The 19,411-nt window shown below is 43.7% G+C and overlaps 1 protein-coding gene across 1 annotated transcript in view; it reads right to left on the bottom strand.

Moving 5' to 3' along the window:
* PTPRJ (protein tyrosine phosphatase receptor type J) overlaps positions 1–19,411 on the bottom strand; it is a 73,833-nt gene that overhangs the window by 16,319 nt on the left and 38,103 nt on the right. Inside the window, exons 2-10 of the mRNA XM_088057810.1 lie at positions 10,852–10,870; positions 9,656–9,802; positions 8,634–8,894; positions 7,760–8,026; positions 6,350–6,616; positions 5,040–5,306; positions 3,631–3,897; positions 2,321–2,587; positions 657–923 (exon numbers count right to left, since the gene is read on the bottom strand). Coding sequence (XP_087913936.1) covers positions 657–923; positions 2,321–2,587; positions 3,631–3,897; positions 5,040–5,306; positions 6,350–6,616; positions 7,760–8,026; positions 8,634–8,894; positions 9,656–9,802; positions 10,852–10,870 — 2,029 coding nt within the window. The remainder of the gene's footprint in view (positions 1–656; positions 924–2,320; positions 2,588–3,630; positions 3,898–5,039; positions 5,307–6,349; positions 6,617–7,759; positions 8,027–8,633; positions 8,895–9,655; positions 9,803–10,851; positions 10,871–19,411) is intronic.

Genomic DNA, 19,411 nt, shown 5'->3' with positions numbered 1-19,411 from the left:
AGACTACAGAAAATCTCAGGAATATTTTGTGACAGACAGAAAAAGCAAAGGCACAACCATGCTTCCATTTTTTTAATCAGACAGAATTTTGAGTAGCCAAACAGCACTTTCAGAGTACCAGCAACTCTCCAAGTTCATCCTAGAGCCCGTTCGGAAAACCCATTTGGGAGCTCTGGGCCAGATTTATTTCACCTCAGTCAAAATGGGAGAAAACAAAGGAAAGTACATGACAACAAGAAGGAAAACAGTCATAATGCCTAACATAAGGAATGCAGGAGTAACTCAGCCTTCTCCTATCTGCTGATGGGCTGAGCAAAGCAGCAAGGCTGACAGCCACACCATCCAGTGCGGCCCAAGACCAGCTGCATCCATGGGCCCTCCAAAGGGGGAAATTCCCCAGGCACCATGCACACTCTGTGGAAGGCCTCCCAAGTAAGAACCCGAGAGCCTCACCCAGGAGAAATAGAGGGCAAGAAAATCCCCTGCACAGATCCCCCCTTTCAACACATTACCATTGCTGACTCCAGGAAGGCTGTGTACAGCACTTCTGCCTAACACAATACTGTATTTCAAACCCTGGGCAGGTGGGCAGAGCTCTGTGCTGCACAGCAAAGCACAGACCACCAGCAACAACAATGCAAGAAACTGTGACTCACTTGTATACAGGTCTATGGACCTTCCTTCTCCTTCTGTCTCGTTATCAGCTGCTACAGCAAATACTGTGAAGTTGTACAGGCTCCCAGGGATTAACTCAGTAATTTCTGCTTTGGTTTCACTGAATGTCCAGTTCTTCACAAATGTACCATTTACAACCTCTATCCTGTACGTGGAGGGGTTGGAAGCGCTGTCATCCGCCACCCATTTTAAGATGACAGAAGTTACACCAATGGATTCTGCCTTGAGATCAACAACCGGGCTGGGCCCTGTGAAAGGTAAAGCAACAACTCGTTAACCTGCAAGAACAGCTGCTCACAGACATGGAAACAAGAAACACAACCACATCAGGGCTGCACTTCCCTCACACCACTCATGGTACAGTGTGGAGGAAGCCCAGTCCTCTGACAGGCTCCCTCCCTGGAGATCTGTCCCCTAATATAAGACAAAACTACTTAGTCATGGTGACTAAGCTGTGGACCCCTTCCTGCTTTGGGACCCCATGTTATCTCCCTGTTAACTACTGGTCATTTTATCCCAGTCTCAGACTATTGGTCCCTTTCCTAGTTCTCCCCCTCCCAACAAAAAGCCCAGCTTTTGCCCAGTTCAGTGGAAGATCATTGCTGGCTCCCTTCAGTGAAGCCTCCAGTAAAGGACCCTGTGGAATACTACACAGCCTCCCATCTCTCATCTACAGCTGGGGTAACCCATGAGCAGAGCTGGGCTGATCTGAGCTGATCACAGAGCAGAAATCACTTCTAAAAGAGCTGATCACGTGAAGCTTGAGGATGCACTCCTAAGGGTTACCCCAGCTGGAAGCTGCCCAAGACTCCCTGCACAGCCACTCCTTCTGGGACCCCTATCCAGGATAGCTGGCAGCAGAGCTGGGGGTTGGACAGACCCCCAGTCCCAGCCACAACCATCTGGAGTGCAGGAGCATCCTATGGACAGCTAAGACAGAATTGATGAAAAGTAACTTTGAGTGGAATTCATCTCCTTTTGACACTCTAAAGCAGAACACATCATTACAATGCCAGAGCTCCCAGGATTTTGCTCGGAAATTCAGAGATGTTGGTCAGGAGACATAAAAAGTTGTATCTCTGCACTGGAGGACTGGAGAAAGGAGACTATGGTCTATCTAAGTCCAGCAAAAGGTAAGGAATTTCAAATATCACTGAAAGAGAAACAGAGGTGATGAAGGGTGGCAAAGAAGCAGCTTGCCTAGATCATTCCATGAATGCATTCCTGAGCCGCTGTTATTTCAAGTTCATTCCGCTCCAGCCACAGGGCCCCATATCACAGTATCTCTATATGGGAGCCCTTTAAAAGAATGTTCTGAGGCCCTGATCCTCCACGAAGTGAAGGCAACAGATGCCCCCACAAAAATCCCAGGCCAGAGAGGAAGTTCTTGGGAAGAGTTCATTGTGTCACAGGCTTTGGTAACCAACTTCAACAATCATTGTTTTTGAGGTGTTTATTTTACTCTGGTTTTTCAAAGAAGGCTCTATCTCTTTCACACAAGTATCTCTGGACTGTAGGCAGGCAAAGCAAACACCTCTGCCTGCAACACTATTAAATTACAGGCCACAGGCAGGTGGGAAGAACCTTGCGCTGCACAGCAAAGCACAGACCACCAGCAACAACAATGCAAGAAACTGTGACTCACTTGTATACAGGTCTATGGACCTTCCTTCTCCTTCTGTCTCGTTATCAGCTGCTACAGCAAATACTGTGAAGTTGTACAGGCTCCCAGGGATTAACTCAGTAATTTCTGCTCTGGTGTTACTGGATGTCAGGTTCTCCACAAATGTATCATTTACAACCTCTATCCTGTATGTGTAGGAGTTGGAAGCGCTGTCATCCGCCACCCATTTTAAGATGACAGAAGTCACACCAATGGATTCTGCCTTGAGATCAACAACCGGGCTGGGCCCTGTGAAAGGTAAAGCAACAACTCGTTAACACCTGCAAGAACAGCTGCTCACAGACATGGAAACAAGAAACACAGCCACACCAGGTCTGCACTTCCCTCATACCACTCATAGTCCAGAGAGCAGGAGGCACCCCAAAAACATCACCAGGCATTCCTGGAGGCTTTTGCATTAATAGCTGTGTAACAAGAAATTGACAATCAGCCATCTCAAGCATGTCTCATTTTCCTTTCACAGCAAGAGGGACACAGCCCACCCCAGTGCCACCACCTGCAGGGTTTCAACTGGCAATCCAATAAGGTAGACAGGAAGGAGAGAAGAATCCCCCTATTCTTTTCGCATCTTTTAAAGAAGGCAGTTAGCCATTACAGACAGGCAGCACAGGAGAGTCTTTTGGGCATTTACTGGTCAGCTAGGATCATACATGCAGGCACATTTCAGGAAAACACAGATTACAAGAACAGTAATCCATTTTTCTTCAAATGCACTCTGTGGAATGATCAGGCTGAGCTACTGCCTTGCAAGCCAGCTCCAAAATGGTCCCTCCAACACCACATGTCAAGACTTATAGTACTCAGCATGGCAAGGTGCTGGATGGTCAAAGGAGTTCTCCTGCTCTAGCACTGCCTGAATCTCTCTCCTGGCTGCACCACAATGGCAGCTATAGGCCCCCAAATCACACAAGTTCACTTGGTACAATATGCTCTTTGTGGGAGCCCCTTAAAATGACAATCTCAGGCCCCCATACTCTAGGAGACAAATGCAAATGCCTCTTTCCCAAATTTGCAAGAGATCAGTGCTCACAGAAAAGTCTCTTCTCCGATAATCTTGGAGCAGGCTTTACCAACAGCTTTCTACCAGGGCAATTCTGCTTCTACACTAACATCCAATGCTTGAAGATTGGCCATCTCCAGCTCCAGGATGGAATCATCACCTCTGCCTGCAACAGTCTTAAATTACAACCCTTGCGGGGGTGAACAGAGCCTCATGCTGCACAGCAAAGCACAGACCACCAGCAACAACAATGCAAGAAACTGCGACTCACTTGTATACAGGTCTATGGACCTTCCTTCTCCTTCTGTCTCGTTATCAGCTGCTACAGCAAATACTGTGAAGTTGTACAGGCTCCCAGGGATTAACTCAGTAATTTCTGCTTTGGTGTCACTGAATGTCCAGTTCTCCACAAATGTATCATTTACAACCTCTATCCTGTACGTGTAGGGGTTGGAAGGGCTGTCATTCGCCACCCATTTTAAGATGACAGAAGTCACACCAATGGATTCTGCCTTGAGATCAACAACCGGGCTGGGCCCTGTGAAAGGTAAAGCAACCACCTGTCAAAAATAGAAATAAAGAAAGAAGAGCCACAACCACATTTCCCTATTCCACACAGAATAAGCATCACTTGTAGACAAGCATAATTTCCCTGTTTCAGGCATTTACACTGAGGCATCTCTGGAAAGGTCATAGGAGCTTTGGGAGATACTCTATTTCATTTCATATGCAACAATTACTTGTTACCACAGTGGTTTTCCAGAAAGAGAAACAGATGGAAATCAGGGAAGGAAACAGTCCAAGCTGATCTTGATCTCTTAACTCAAAATCATGCCCATGAGTCTTAATATGAGACCCTCAGCCTAAACTCTTCTCAATATCAGGACAAAGAAATGGGCTGCTTGAGCAGGTCTAACAGCTTATCAGCACCTTAGGGGGCTGCATCTGCAAGCCCGACTCAACACCAATTCCAGACAGACAAAACTCACCTCAGGCAACTTAGACAAGCTTATAGACTCAGCAGCAGCTCCAAGACACACTCTTCAAAACTGATCTGTAGGGACATTGCCTGTTCTCTTTCTATCATTTCTGAGCTACATGCAAAAGCAGTGTCTGCTCCTAGCCCATATATCTGGTCTGGGAAAAGGGTGCCCTGGCACAAAGCCGACAAAATTGGCACCACATTTGACAATGCAACCCCAGGAAGTGAGTCAGCCACAGCCCACAGGACCCTCAGGCCCCAGACTCTGCAAAGAACTCAAAGCAATTTTTAAGAACAAAAAACCTCAGTGACCATGGCACCACATCCTTGCACATCACATCTTTTGTGAGTGGGAGCACAACCCACTCTGAGAGGTGCTGTGAGGGATCTACTCAGCCCTCAAGTATAAAGGAAAAGTCATGCTGTAGTACCAGCAGGGTCTCTACATAGTCTCAGACAGATATGCTGATGAAATAACTGATTTACAGGTGGCACATGCAAGCACAGAGATGATTTCACTCCTTTTGCAAAAACTGCAGTTGCAGTCATTGCATGCTGCATTTATGCACAGACAAAGCTGGAGCAAAAAACAACGTCACAACGAGAAAGAGGATGAAGCTGGAAACCCAAAGTAAGAAAGCAGGGCAATTTGGTACAGATGGCATGGTTACGTGCAATTGGAGGCACCATTTCCTTACTTGTATACAGGCCTGTGGACCTTCCTTCTCCTTCTGTCTCTTTATCAGCTGCTACAGCAAATACTGTGAAGTTGTACAGGCTCCCAGGGATTAACTCAGTAATTTCTGCTCTGGTGTTACTGGATGTCAGGGTCTTCACAAATGTATAATTTACAACCTCTATCCTGTATGTGTAGGGGTTGGAAGCGCTGTCATCCGCCACCCATTTTAAGATGACAGAAGTCACACCAATGGATTCTGCCTTGAGATCAACAACCGGGCTGGGCCCTGTGAAAGGTAAAGCAACAACTCGTTAACACCTGCAAGAACAGCTGCTCACAGACATGGAAACAAGAAACACAGCCACACCAGGTCTGCACTTCCCTCATACCACTCATAGTCCAGAGAGCAGGAGGCACCCCAAAAACATCACCAGGCACTCCTGGAGGCTTTTGCATTAATAGCTGTGTAACAAGAAATTGACAATCAGCCATCTCAAGCATGTCTCATTTTCCTTTCACAGCAAGAGGGACACAGCCCACCCCAGTGCCACCACCTGCAGGGTTTCAACTGGCAATCCAATAAGGTAGACAGGAAGGAGAGAAGAATCCCCCTATTCTTTTCGCATCTTTTAAAGAAGGCAGTTAGCCATTACAGACAGGCAGCACAGGAGAGTCTTTTGGGCATTTACTGGTCAGCTAGGATCATACATGCAGGCACATTTCAGGAAAACACAGATTACAAGAACAGTAATCCATTTTTCTTCAAATGCACTCTGTGGAATGATCAGGCTGGGCTACTGCCTTGCAAGCCAGCTCCAAAATGGTCCCTCCAACACCACATGTCAAGACTTATAGTACTCAGCATGGCAAGGTGCTGGATGGTCAAAGGAGTTCTCCTGCTCTAGCACTGCCTGAATCTCCCTCCTGGCTGCACCACAATGGCAGCTATAGGCCCCCAAATCACACAAGTTCACTTGGTACAATATGCTCTTTGTGGGAGCCCCTTAAAATGACAATCTCAGGCCCCCATACTCTAGGAGACAAATGCAAATGCCTCTTTCCCAAATTTGCAAGAGATCAGTGCTCACAGAAAAGTCTCTTCTCCGATAATCTTGGAGCAGGCTTTACCAACAGCTTTCTACCAGGGCAATTCTGCTTCTACACTAACATCCAATGCTTGAAGATTGGCCATCTCCAGCTCCAGGATGGAATCATCACCTCTGCCTGCAACAGTCTTAAATTACAACCCTTGCGGGGGTGAACAGAGCCTCATGCTGCACAGCAAAGCACAGACCACCAGCAACAACAATGCAAGAAACTGCGACTCACTTGTATACAGGTCTATGGACCTTCCTTCTCCTTCTGTCTCGTTATCAGCTGCTACAGCAAATACTGTGAAGTTGTACAGGCTCCCAGGGATTAACTCAGTAATTTCTGCTTTGGTGTCACTGAATGTCCAGTTCTTCACAAATGTATCATTTACAACCTCTATCCTGTACGTGTAGGGGTTGGAAGGGCTGTCATTCGCCACCCATTTTAAGATGACAGAAGTCACACCAATGGATTCTGCCTTGAGATCAACAACCGGGCTGGGCCCTGTGAAAGGTAAAGCAACCACCTGTCAAAAATAGAAATAAAGAAAGAAGAGCCACAACCACATTTCCCTATTCCACACAGAATAAGCATCACTTGTAGACAAGCATAATTTCCCTGTTTCAGGCATTTACACTGAGGCATCTCTGGAAAGGTCATAGGAGCTTTGGGAGATACTCTATTTCATTTCATATGCAACAATTACTTGTTACCACAGTGGTTTTCCAGAAAGAGAAACAGATGGAAATCAGGGAAGGAAACAGTCCAAGCTGATCTTGATCTCTTAACTCAAAATCATGCCCATGAGTCTTAATATGAGACCCTCAGCCTAAACTCTTCTCAATATCAGGACAAAGAAATGGGCTGCTTGAGCAGGTCTAACAGCTTATCAGCACCTTAGGGGGCTGCATCTGCAAGCCCGACTCAACACCAATTCCAGACAGACAAAACTCACCTCAGGCAACTTAGACAAGCTTATAGACTCAGCAGCAGCTCCAAGACACACTCTTCAAAACTGATCTGTAGGGACATTGCCTGTTCTCTTTCTATCATTTCTGAGCTACATGCAAAAGCAGTGTCTGCTCCTAGCCCATATATCTGGTCTGGGAAAAGGGTGCCCTGGCACAAAGCCGACAAAATTGGCACCACATTTGACAATGCAACCCCAGGAAGTGAGTCAGCCACAGCCCACAGGACCCTCAGGCCCCAGACTCTGCAAAGAACTCAAAGCAATTTTTAAGAACAAAAAACCTCAGTGACCATGGCACCACATCCTTGCACATCACATCTTTTGTGAGTGGGAGCACAACCCACTCTGAGAGGTGCTGTGAGGGATCTACTCAGCCCTCAAGTATAAAGGAAAAGTCATGCTGTAGTACCAGCAGGGTCTCTACATAGTCTCAGACAGATATGCTGATGAAATAACTGATTTACAGGTGGCACATGCAAGCACAGAGATGATTTCACTCCTTTTGCAAAAACTGCAGTTGCAGTCATTGCATGCTGCATTTATGCACAGACAAAGCTGGAGCAAAAAAGCAACGTCACAACGAGAAAGAGGATGAAGCTGGAAACCCAAAGTAAGAAAGCAGGGCAATTTGGTACAGATGGCATGGTTACGTGCAATTGGAGGCACCATTTCCTTACTTGTATACAGGCCTGTGGACCTTCCTTCTCCTTCTGTCTCTTTATCAGCTGCTACAGCAAATACTGTGAAGTTGTACAGGCTCCCAGGGATTAACTCAGTAATTTCTGCTCTGGTGTTACTGGATGTCAGGTTCTTCACAAATGTATCATTTACAACCTCTATCCTGTATGTGTAGGAGTTGGAAGCGCTGTCATCCGCCACCCATTTTAAGATGACAGAAGTCACACCAATGGATTCTGCCTTGAGATCAACAACCGGGCTGGGCCCTGTGAAAGGTAAAGCAACAACTCGTTAACACCTGCAAGAACAGCTGCTCACAGACATGGAAACAAGAAACACAACCACACCAGGGCTGCACTTCCCTCATACCACTCATGGTCCAGAGGGCAGGAGGCACCCCAACAACATCAGCAGGCATCTCTGGAGACTGTTGCATCAGTGGGCAGCTAAGAGAGAACTGATGACAAGCCATTCTGAGTGACATTTACCTTCCTTTGACAGCCCAAAGGAGAAACTTTGGTCACCACTGAAGCAGAGCTCCCAGGGAACCCAGACAAGTGGACAGGAAAGGGATAGGTATGGTTGGCAATGCAGGCAATTTCAGTTTGGTTTATCAGTTGGTTTTTAGTTTGTTGTGTGGAGTTGTTGTGGAGGATTTTTTGTTTTACGGTGGGGAGTTAGGGAGTTTGGTGTTTAATAAGTAAATAAATAAATCAGGGCTATGTTTCTTCTATACATGAACCACTCATTCTTAGCATCTGGCTCAGGTAAGGCTCCTATTAAATTACAACCTCAGGAGGGTGGGCAGAGCCTGGTCCTGCACAGCAAAGCACAGACCAACAACCAACAGCAATGCAAGAAACTGTGACTCACTTGTATACAGGCTTATGGATACTCCTTCTGTCTCATTATCTTCTGCTATAGGAAATACTGTGAAGTTGTACAGGCTCCCAGGGATTAACTCAGTAATTTCTGCTTTGGTTTCACTGGATGTCCAGTTCTTCACAAATGTATTATTTACAACCTCTATTCTGTATGTGTAGGGGTTGGAAGCGCTGTCATCCACCATCCACTTTAAGATGACAGAAGTCACACCAATGGATTCTGCTGTGAGATCATAAATTGGGCTGGATCCTATGAAAAGAGAAAAAAAAAATTAACCTACAGGAGTATTTGCTGACAAACATTCAGCTCCTCCCTGCCATAACAGTCTCTGTAAAACAGAAATCAGCCTGGGAGAACAACCAAGCAACCTTTCTCTACTGCAAGGCACACTTGCAAGCTCTGCCACCTACTCCATCTCCTCAAGCTTCACTTCACCTCAAGCAGTAAAGCTGTCTAGATGCAGCAGTGATTTCTGTGCTGCCTCAGCTGTGAGCCTTATGCAGTGTGCTGAGGAAGACTGGGACATACAAGACACTTTAATTTTTTCCTGAACTGGATATCCCAAAGAGAGGAGCCTTTCTAGCTGCAAGATTCACATACCTCTCCTATACATTCATGACACAGAACATTCTGTACTAGGAAGAAGACTTCAGCTTCACCCCATCCCTTATGCATTTCAAATCTGTATGTCACAATGAGCTGAACAGTTAACCTGTAACCTAAAAAGCCATAATAAGCAGGGAAGGGAGCCCAAGTCTAACATGGACAAAACTATTCCAAGGTCATGAAGCAATCACAGTATGAAAATGCACTCCCAGTCAGGTGTGCAGACACATTTCTTGGCCTCATTCTCTACTGCAGTAAAGTAGTTGGATCCATGGCCCTGCAATGCTCACACTCTTAACTTGAGTTCAGGCTAAAAATGCTATCACAATACTGAAGTACAAAACACCCCAAAGATCCACATCCCAGTCACACTGCAAGCCACAAACATGTTACAGTGAGATCACCTCTTGTCTCATCAGCGAGTGATGCAGCCCTGATCACTCTTCCACCTGCAGAGGTTCTGTTCCCACTTGCAGAGTTTACTGACAAATCATCATTACTACTGGCTGCTGGTTCTGCAGTTACATTTTTTGAGCTGCAATCCTCAGTGCCTGAAAGAAGAACACAAAACTCTTTCTTTACAAAACTTCTGGACTTCCCATTTGCAGAAGTACAGTCAGTTACAGATATCATGCACAGATCCACAGTCACTTCTGTTTTCCCAGTTCTACAGAAACCTCACTGCACATTTCCTGGTTTTACCACTTTTCCTGGTTTCACCTCTTAACTTCTGTGAGATTATTTGAACTAGATTCAAGTGATTGCCACATTATTTCAGCCATCCACTGAGTCTACACATGGATTGGATGAAAGCTATTAAGACCTCTCTTTTCAGTACAATTTTGTTTGAAAGCAGTTAAAACAACATGCAGCCAACACTGTGTGTGTGTGTTTTCTGCATGTTTTATCAGAAGTTTTGTTTAACCCGGCATAGCAATTTTATCTCTCCCCCTCAGCATATTCCCCTCTTCCCCTCTCATGCTCGTGCTCCCACAAGTAAGGAAGAAACATGGCTCTATACCTAGAGCCAGAAATATTAGATCAATTTTACAGGCCGAAGCATAGAAAGAGTTGATTCAGACCCTAAAATTTAAAGGCTAACTCGTTTAAGTCTGATGTTCATTATTAAGGTAGAACTTACTTGCACACTCTTTCAGAAATTTCTGCCGCATGAAAATGTATTATCTTGGCCAGTACAGCAGTTCTAGACTCACTTCAGAAATTCTTTAAAGGCATCACCTTGTGTGTCTTTTGGTTTTGGGGTTTGTTTGGCTTTTATTGCCTTTAAGTATATTTTCCTATCTTTCAAACCATACAACACCTGCACTTGATTTTACCAGACCCCTCTACAAACTGAAAAGCAAAGGGAATTAAGCACAGATTTTTATTTTTTTAAAATCCTTAAATGCATTGTAGCTATTACAGTCACTAAAATAACTAAGTACATATTTTTAACTGCCATTTCTAAAACTTCTTTCCAGGAAGCTTTTTTTAAAAAATACTTTTCTGATACTACTTGATCTTTCTCAAAAACAACTAAGATAAGGAGAGTCATATTTAAAAAAATAAAAAAAAAAGCATGCAACAGAATGATACTTACAAGAAATTGTACATCTGACCTAGAAAACAAAAAGAAATAATAGCAATTAAAATTACTGGAAGCTCAAATAAAATAAGGACTGGTTTAATTAACACAGCAGGCAAGAAATCTGTTTTAAAGAGTCCAGATTTTTCAATCTGCAAAAGACACACATAAAATTCTATTAACATAAAAATAACACCAAGAAAATACACCAAACTAGTAGGAAAAAAAAAATCTAAGCATGATGATAAAATGTTAGTTTCTACACTCTAAAAAGAACTAGTTTATATTGTCAACAACAAAAAGCTTGAATAACGTAAGCTGATTATTTTGCACAAATAAATTTATAAACCAAACCTTTAAAATCTTAGTTAAAACACACTTTAGTTAGTACTCTTGAAGCCATCCCACAAAAAAATGGCAAATATCAATTAGGTCTTTCTTATTAGTAAGATTTTTCCTTTCATAATTTTTCTATATAAACCTTCATATTGCTTCTCATAGATGATTGTTTTCCACTTTCTGAACCAAACACTGGGTAGTCAAAGCTCCAAACACCTGATACGTGATCTGAAATCCAGTTTACACAGTGCACACATTCACAATATATCAGCAGTTGCCATTTAACTGCAGCCTGCAACTCCTCTGCTGGTAATACTGATAAACACACCAGAATTTTGCTTTGAGGATGATTTTTAGTCTTCAAACTTTGTACTTTACTTCCAAATAGCCATTTCCCTTCTTGTTGGTGTGAGAATTGGCCCATAAATTGGTCTCTCGAGGTGGCACCACAGAATGATGCTTAAAGGAGTGAAGTAAAAGCCCCAGACTGAGGTCAGTAGGAAGCAGTCTGATTTAAAGCACTTGGAACTTTTGTTTTTCCTGCCCCCATCCAATTTCTTAGCTGTTTGTGCAATTCCATGAGCTAACTCAAAACAAGCAGCTATCCCACAACACCCTAATGCTTGAATCCCAAAGCACTCATTCTCCCCCAAGCTGTCATGTTGCTGGTGCCACAAGGAGCTCCAGCAGCAGTAGCCCCTTGCACAGGTCCAAGCAGACACACCCTCAAAAAGTAGTCACAAAACACCAATAACTCTTATTCCTGTGATGGTCTCAGTGCCCCAGTAAGGAGAGTTTGGACAGACTTAGGCAAAAAAAGCATCAAAGACCTAATGCCTGGTCTTCTGAAGCACAGCCCTACGGACAATGCAGAACACAACAGACATGACATGGGATGCAGATGTCCTACATACAAGTGTGAGGCTCCACCTCAACCTGAGCTTTTGAGAGCTTAGCCAAACTGCAAGGCTATTTTGGAAGTGAGAAAATATTTGCCTGCACTCAGGTCAAGAGTACTTCTGCATTCCTTCACAAAGTACCTGAGGAAGAAGAGCTCAAGAAGAAAACAGCCACTCTGAAGACACTCCGCTCTGCCGTGCAGTGTCCAGAGTACAACAGCTAAGCTGTATGGAAACAGCTGCTAAATAGTGAGCAAGAGATGAGATCCCCTGAAATGCAAGGCAATCTACAAGAAAAGCCAAAATGATGCCATGCTTATTAAGAAAGGGAATTCACAAGAAGAACAAAATCAACAAGAAACACCACAGGGCTAAGCTTCAGCGATTTCTGCAGCTCTACAGACAAAGAATCAAGAGCCTGACATCATTCACAACCCATCATCCTTCAGTTACTTTCTCTTCTGTAGAAGTGCCTGAAAATAAACTTTCTCATCTCCTTCTCCACAAATTTTGAGTTAGGGTCACAGCATCCTTCCTGAGCAACAGGAACAACATTGCATGTATTATATGACTGTGAGACAGGTATGCCACTGGCAAATACCCTGAACCCCTCATTTTTACCATCCTATTTCTTCCCTGCCAGCTCAAACAAGGAACATGTTGATTCCTGTTTTATGGGCATCTGAGCAATAGGCAAACGATCAAGCTATTAGAAATTTGGTTGTACTGTCACATGTGGGTTTTATTAAGGATGCTCGAACAACCTCAAAAAGGAAAGTTACACTAAAATTCCTGCCATGATTAATGAACTGCATCCCATCATTCTACTTGCTTATCACACCCTGGCAATACTCCCTCAAAATACCCTTCTGACTTTCCAGAACCCTATGTGCAAAATCAAATTCAAAAAAATCACATCCTGCTGGCAGCAAGCAGGCCTCCTTCTGAGACTCAAAACCATACAAAACAAATTATCCCATTCCCAAGCATCAGCCTGCCTGACTCAGTCACTCTGTGCTGTATTTTTCAACATCAGTCATGAACCAAACTGTTCTCTAACCTGATGTTATTACTTAGAATTTACACAAAGCATTTGTTTATAATTTCAGAGGATATTTGCACCGAACACCTGATTCTCCTTGTGTTTGCATTTAATACATCGTGAGCTCTGCCACCTCTGCTTTTCTTTCTCAATGACACAAATCTCTATTACTCATATATACAGTTGGTAATTTTTTTAACTGCTATGGAGCTTTGTGTAAGGGTGGAACATCCTTAACCAAGAAAAGACAGCAAAATGCTAAATAATGACCATTTCAACTGAAAAACAGGAGAGAAATGTATACACAAACCCATCAATGTCATCAGCTATGGCAAACAAAATTTTTTTGTGTGTCACACAGCCATGCTTAGGGCCTGATCAAAGGCTGTAGGTTCCAGGAGCTGAGGAATTCATTTGAACTTGCACAAGGTCTGTCCTGTGCTCCTTGTGTGAGCAGTTTACAACTGACCAGGAGCTGGTGGGGTTTGACACATACAGAATTCAGCACCAGCCTCCTCAGGCATACACTGGGTTGCCTAACTCATTACTCATGAGGCATCAGTCTCATGAGTAATCTTACCCAGGAAGAATTAAGGTATGGTGCAGGAAAACTTCTTAAGAAATAGTAAGTGACTGAGAAGACCGAATACCACTGATAATTGATAACTCAAGAGTAAGATATTTTCAGGAGCAGGATTTAAAACATGCCAGCTCTACATATACACTGGAGAGCCACAGGGAAGGCAGCAGTGCAGGACTTCAGCTCAGCCTGGCTCTGCTGCCAAACTGTGCCCTCTAATGGAGTTGGGGTTCCTGCACTGGGGAAAACCCTTGTGGACAGCAGCTCATCTACCTGCTCCAGTTTTCAAAACAAACAGCATGGTTTGGTTTATGTAAATATAAAGTAAGGCTGGCTAAACAGTTAAAGAGAGCAAACCAAAAAAATCTTCGCCAAAAGAACCCTAAACCACAAATCCTTTCCACGAACACCACTTGAGGTTACTGCTTACTGTTTCTGGTGTGCTCAGCACTGTGTGGCCTGTGGTTCAGATGCCAAAAAACAGGGAATTAATCGCACCCCTCTCAAAGCCGATGATCTTCCAAGCACATACCTTTGGATCTTATCATCTCCATCCATCCATCCTCTCAGGTTTGGAGGAGTTCTACAAAATACCACCAAGCTATCACAGTGGTATCCAAAATGCTTCTCAACACCCTTTCACCAAAGCAGCAGCATAATTAATATCACTGCCCCACTAGGCAGTACCCCTGACCTCACACCCTTTTCTCCCCCCTCTATGCCCACCTATGACTAGTTGTCCCACTCGTATAGCTGTGGGCTTCAGGACAAGCCACCACACAGCACCATCGTGATGGTTCTATGACTCCAGGCATGGCTTTGCTGATGCTGTCAGCCACCACCACTCAGCCACCAAACATTAACCAGCAAAGACGCAGTAATTTGGCCACTTACAGATCCCTCTCTCACCTCTGATATTTCCTACATAGCACAGACTTATTCAGGAAACATTCCCACAGAAAGCTTTTACTCAAGGTCACACAAAGTAAGTGAAAATCAAAATCAGGAAGCCCCACAGTAATGGAAATGCCCAAGTATTGCATCCACAGAATGAGCAATAGTTGCTGTTTTGCTAGGATTTTTAAGGCATCGCCTGCTATTCCACCCGGGGACATCTTTCCACTTCCCTGGGAGTGCAAAGTCTAAATCAGCTGGGAGTGACACCCTTCTGCTGGAGACTGTTGTCCTGCAGGAAGACAAGGTGGGTTTTGGAAAGATTAAATGTTTCTGCGTCTTGAAACCCATCTCAGGGCTGTTCCATCTCATTCATTTCCATATTATTTCCAAATTAATGAAGTTTGTAGGCTTACAGCACTGGGCAAGAAGAATGAGTTCACCTGAGTCGGGGCACAGATCTATGTGCTTAAACCTGCATGAACCTAGATGAACATGCCTTATCTGGACAATGTGTGGGTTCTGGGATGGAAAAAATATCATACTGGAAAATGAGTTAAAATATACTTGGGTAACATAATTGCCCTATTTTCCAATTCATTTGTAAAATGTCATAAATCTTCAACTGCAAAGAACTGCCCCGCATTTAAGCGGAAAACTTCAAGTGCAAATCATTACACTATTACAAAACACAGAATCATCAAGGCTGGAAGAGACCTTCAAGATCATCCAGCAAACTGTCAAAGCAGCACCACCACAGTCACCCCTAAACCATATTCTCAAGCACCACATCCAAACACCTCTTGCACACCTCCTGACAGCCTTTAATATATACAAAGATGTGCCAAGCCAAGAAAAGCAGGTGTTTTCCCCTGTGTTTACTGTCCAACAAGGAAAAAAGACAATGTGGATAAAGTCTGTGTGCTGAAGGAGTGCTAAGATAACACTTCAGTTACCAATTCCAGTGGCATTTGTGGATACTTAGCCCTCCCGTATCAGGGCCCTACTACCGAAGGAGGAAATAATCAACAGGAGACTAAGTCATAAGCTAACATTCAGTCATGTTACATAGTTTCATGGAAGAAACTATGAGTTTGGGGTTGGTTTTCTTTTTTTCCCCTTTCTAGTGTATATTTACTCTGCTAAACTCACTTTGACTGTAGTCCATAACAATTCTTTGTTTTGTCTTGTTGTTTTTTTCATTCAAATTAAATCTAGATGATCTCAATTACATGATGCATTCACTTCCAATGAAAAATGGAAAATATGCTGCAGCAAGTGTCAATTCTACCTGTTTTCCCTCTGGTAGTTCACGCAAATACTCACAGCCCAGACACAAAAAAAACACTTCACAGAATGTTTGCTGTAAGTGGGTTTATCCCAGAGTAAAAAAGCTCAAATTTTAGAAACAGCACTAAGTTTTTGCAAGATGTTTGGAGTCTTCTTTTAACCCTAAATGAGCAGCTCTGCTAATGAGCCTGCACAGGACCAGATGGAGATGCAGAACTCAGAGGACAGAAACATGAGCTGGTGTTTGTTATGAACTCGGTGGGGCTGGACCCTCCTAAGCCACACTGTTGTATTAGGGAGCTGTGCAGAACCCTGAAACAGCCACACACAAATGTGCACAGGCTATTTTGAGCTGTTATGCAGCTATGTGAAAGAGGAAAGACTATTTCCACTTTGCATTTATTCATATTTTGCCCCTGACATTTCTAAATTCTGACTTCCCTGAAGCAAACCCTTTTGCAAAGGGAGATCAAATATAATTTTTTTTCACTGGCTTTTATGAAAACATACGAAGACATTCTAGTCTGTGCAGCACCTCCAATGAACTAAAAATGCTGTGGAAGACAAATCCTTGTAAGAAAATCAAGATGAGACACCAAAAAGATATTTGTGATGACACATACTGGAGCAAGCTCTTTTTTCCTCTCTCAATCCTTCTGCAAGTTTTATCTGTATCTGCTTTTCAGACGGCTAGTCTAGGAGCAAGGAGTTTTCTGGGCAACATATCCAAAATAAAGAGAAAAATACAGACACCAAAACTCAAACATGACAGCATTGCAACTGACAGCTCTCTCACCACTGACCCCAGAGAACACCATTGGATTTACTTCTAATGTCTTCCAGTTTAAAACATTTGGTTTAAAACACTTCCGTGCAGCCCAGTAGCAGTTCTGTTTCTCCCAGACCTCCAGGTCCTGATTAATTGCAGGCATTAAGTGCTGCAGACCACCTCACAGTAGGATCATTCCTCCAACTGAGGAAACAGCAAAACTTCAGCCCAAAGAAAGGCTGAAAAGCTTCAACAAGCTTAAATAATTCACATAAACCAGTAAGTTGTACATGTAATTCAGAGAACCATCCTGCTGAAGGAGGTTCTAAAGAGAACAGTGTGCTTATTTGACAATGGCAAGGAGGAGTATTTGAAACCACTAAACCCCAAATTGTTATCCTACTCAAGTTCCATGTCACACTGTGCTGGTTTCACCTGAAGCAGAGTAAATTTTCTCCACAGTGGGTGGTGTGGGGCTGTTTTGGATAGGGTACTTGGTTGTTAGCTGGGGTTAAACCACGACACAACTGACATGGGTTAAACTGGAGATGGAAGTGCAAGAACAGGGCTTGAATTGGAAAACAACCTCCTCTTCTAAGAGGAACTTCCAGTTAACACTTCAATCTTTTTATTTTTATTTTTTTTTTTTTATAACTGAGGAAGCAGCAACCTTTATTTTTATGTGGACAAGCCACATTCCTGCGTACAGCTCAAGAGCACTATTTTTTCACTCTGAATCATTACTTAGGCACACCCTGGAAGAAGCAGGATGTAACGAAAAAAAGGAGAAAGAAAAGAAGTATATACTCGGGTGGCAATGACACAACGCTCACTGTCGCCAAGTCAGCAGGGCTGGCCACCCAGGCACCATGGAAAACGCTCACCAGAGCCAGCAGCTGCCTGGCCTTTGTAGCTCAGTCACAAAAAGGAGCAGCATTTCCTGACAGAGCCCTATTTCACATCTGCTCAGCTGAGTGCAGTTAGGCCTCTCAAGTTTCTCTTATCACAACGATATTTCACCATGCTGTGCCAGACACTTTGGACTCTGCAAAGTCTTTGCTCAGGGAAGTGTTAAAAAATACTTTACAAGGAGAATAACATTGAGCTGGATTTGGTTTGAGAGTTTTCCAAGTAAAACTAGTTGTAAAGGGATTTTAAAACTCAAAGCTCTAAAGCTCAAAGACAACATCCAGAAAGATTATTTATACTGACAAAAAAAGACCAAATTTTTAATCTATGACACCCTGTCTGGTGGCGGGAGAACCATGGCCTGTGAAAGCCTTCAATCTTGCTCATAGAGCTCAAAACTGTCTTGTTCACACAGAAAATCCTTTCTTTTTGGGGAAGCCTTGATGCTGGTACATACATGTTTTGCTCTTTCCTGCCTTAATTATACACTTTTCTTAATACAGTTTAACATTTTGTCCTTATCAGGGTCCTGAAAACTTCCTAATCCAAAAATCTGAGTTGTGCAGCTCAGAGAAATCAGCCTGTGAGCACTGCCCAACACAGACTTCTCAGGCTTCTCACCCTTCATCTCCTCCTTCACGCTCCGTTGCTGTTTATTACCATTCATTTATGCTCCTTCAGGACGTTCAGCTCTAACTCCCTGTGAAACGTGCCACTAGAACCCAAACCAAATTTTCTGTATGGCACTGCCTTTGCCCTGTAGCTGGGTAAATCTATCCAGAGGGAGGGAGGAAAGCGATCCTCCCCATCCCCGAACAGCAGCTTTGGAGGAGTAATGCAGCTTGAGACCACAAGAGGCCCCAGTAAAACCATCTAACTTCAACCCAAGTGACTAACAGCAGGGAAAGATGCCTGAATTCCCATAAAAGCTGGCATTCTGGAAAGCACAAGGCTAAGGATGACCACATTTAGAGTGTAAAATGTGGATGCAGATGTCAGCATCGCCTCAGATGCAGATTGTGGGAGATAATGACATCAGGCCGAGCTGGCTTGGGCAGGCTCAGCACATCTTCAAGCATCATAAACCTGCCACAAGGAAAGAAATTTCATGCAATAAATTACTGGCTTGACCTTAGACTTTCTTCACAGTGCTTATTTACAACATATCACATCTTCACCTGCACTGGCTTTCTCTGAACCTACATTTTTTTAAGGGACCTAAAAGCAAAGTAGCTTGACTTCCTCAAAACAAATGCAAAATGCCTTACAGCTAAAAATGTGACGTGAAACCTTTTCTAGCTCCAAAGTAAAGCACAGATCTGGCTCATCTACAAGGATCAGATTATCACAAACACAAACGATTTGATTAAACAATGTTTTCCCGTATGTTGTTTTCACACACAGCACCATGGGGTGCAGGGGATACCCTGGGGGTTTGCCTGCAATCGTCAGCCCATTGAATCCTTTAATTAATTTAAACTGTAGCGAAAGACAAATGGACGGCAAGAGTTCAAAACATGTAGTAGTACTCCTGGGAGGGAACAAAAGATCTCATTGTACAGCTCCACCAAGTTCATCTGGGGCTCTTGTAGAGTCTCTCCCTCCTCTTTGAACAGAAGCTGAATAGAAGCAGAAATGAGAATTGGCTCTGCCATCACCCCAGTGCCAGACTCGTCTCTGTGAATACACTGAGGCTGCATGAGAAGTTATTCACCGACAACATGGGCTCTCTCTCATTTACCACTCAATAGACACGTCTCTCAAAGGTCAACTTCACGGCCATCTGGGAGGACTGGCTATGGTGGAAAAAGGCTGGATGGTGCAGGGTCAGAACCAGAGATCAGATCGGCACT

Source organism: Pseudopodoces humilis, chromosome 7, assembly GCF_049639895.1.
Source record: "Pseudopodoces humilis isolate 2021_Gansu_Grassland_sample_001 chromosome 7, ASM4963989v1, whole genome shotgun sequence".
NCBI lineage: Eukaryota > Metazoa > Chordata > Aves > Passeriformes > Paridae > Pseudopodoces > Pseudopodoces humilis.
This window is presented reverse-complemented; position numbering and strand designations above follow the sequence as displayed.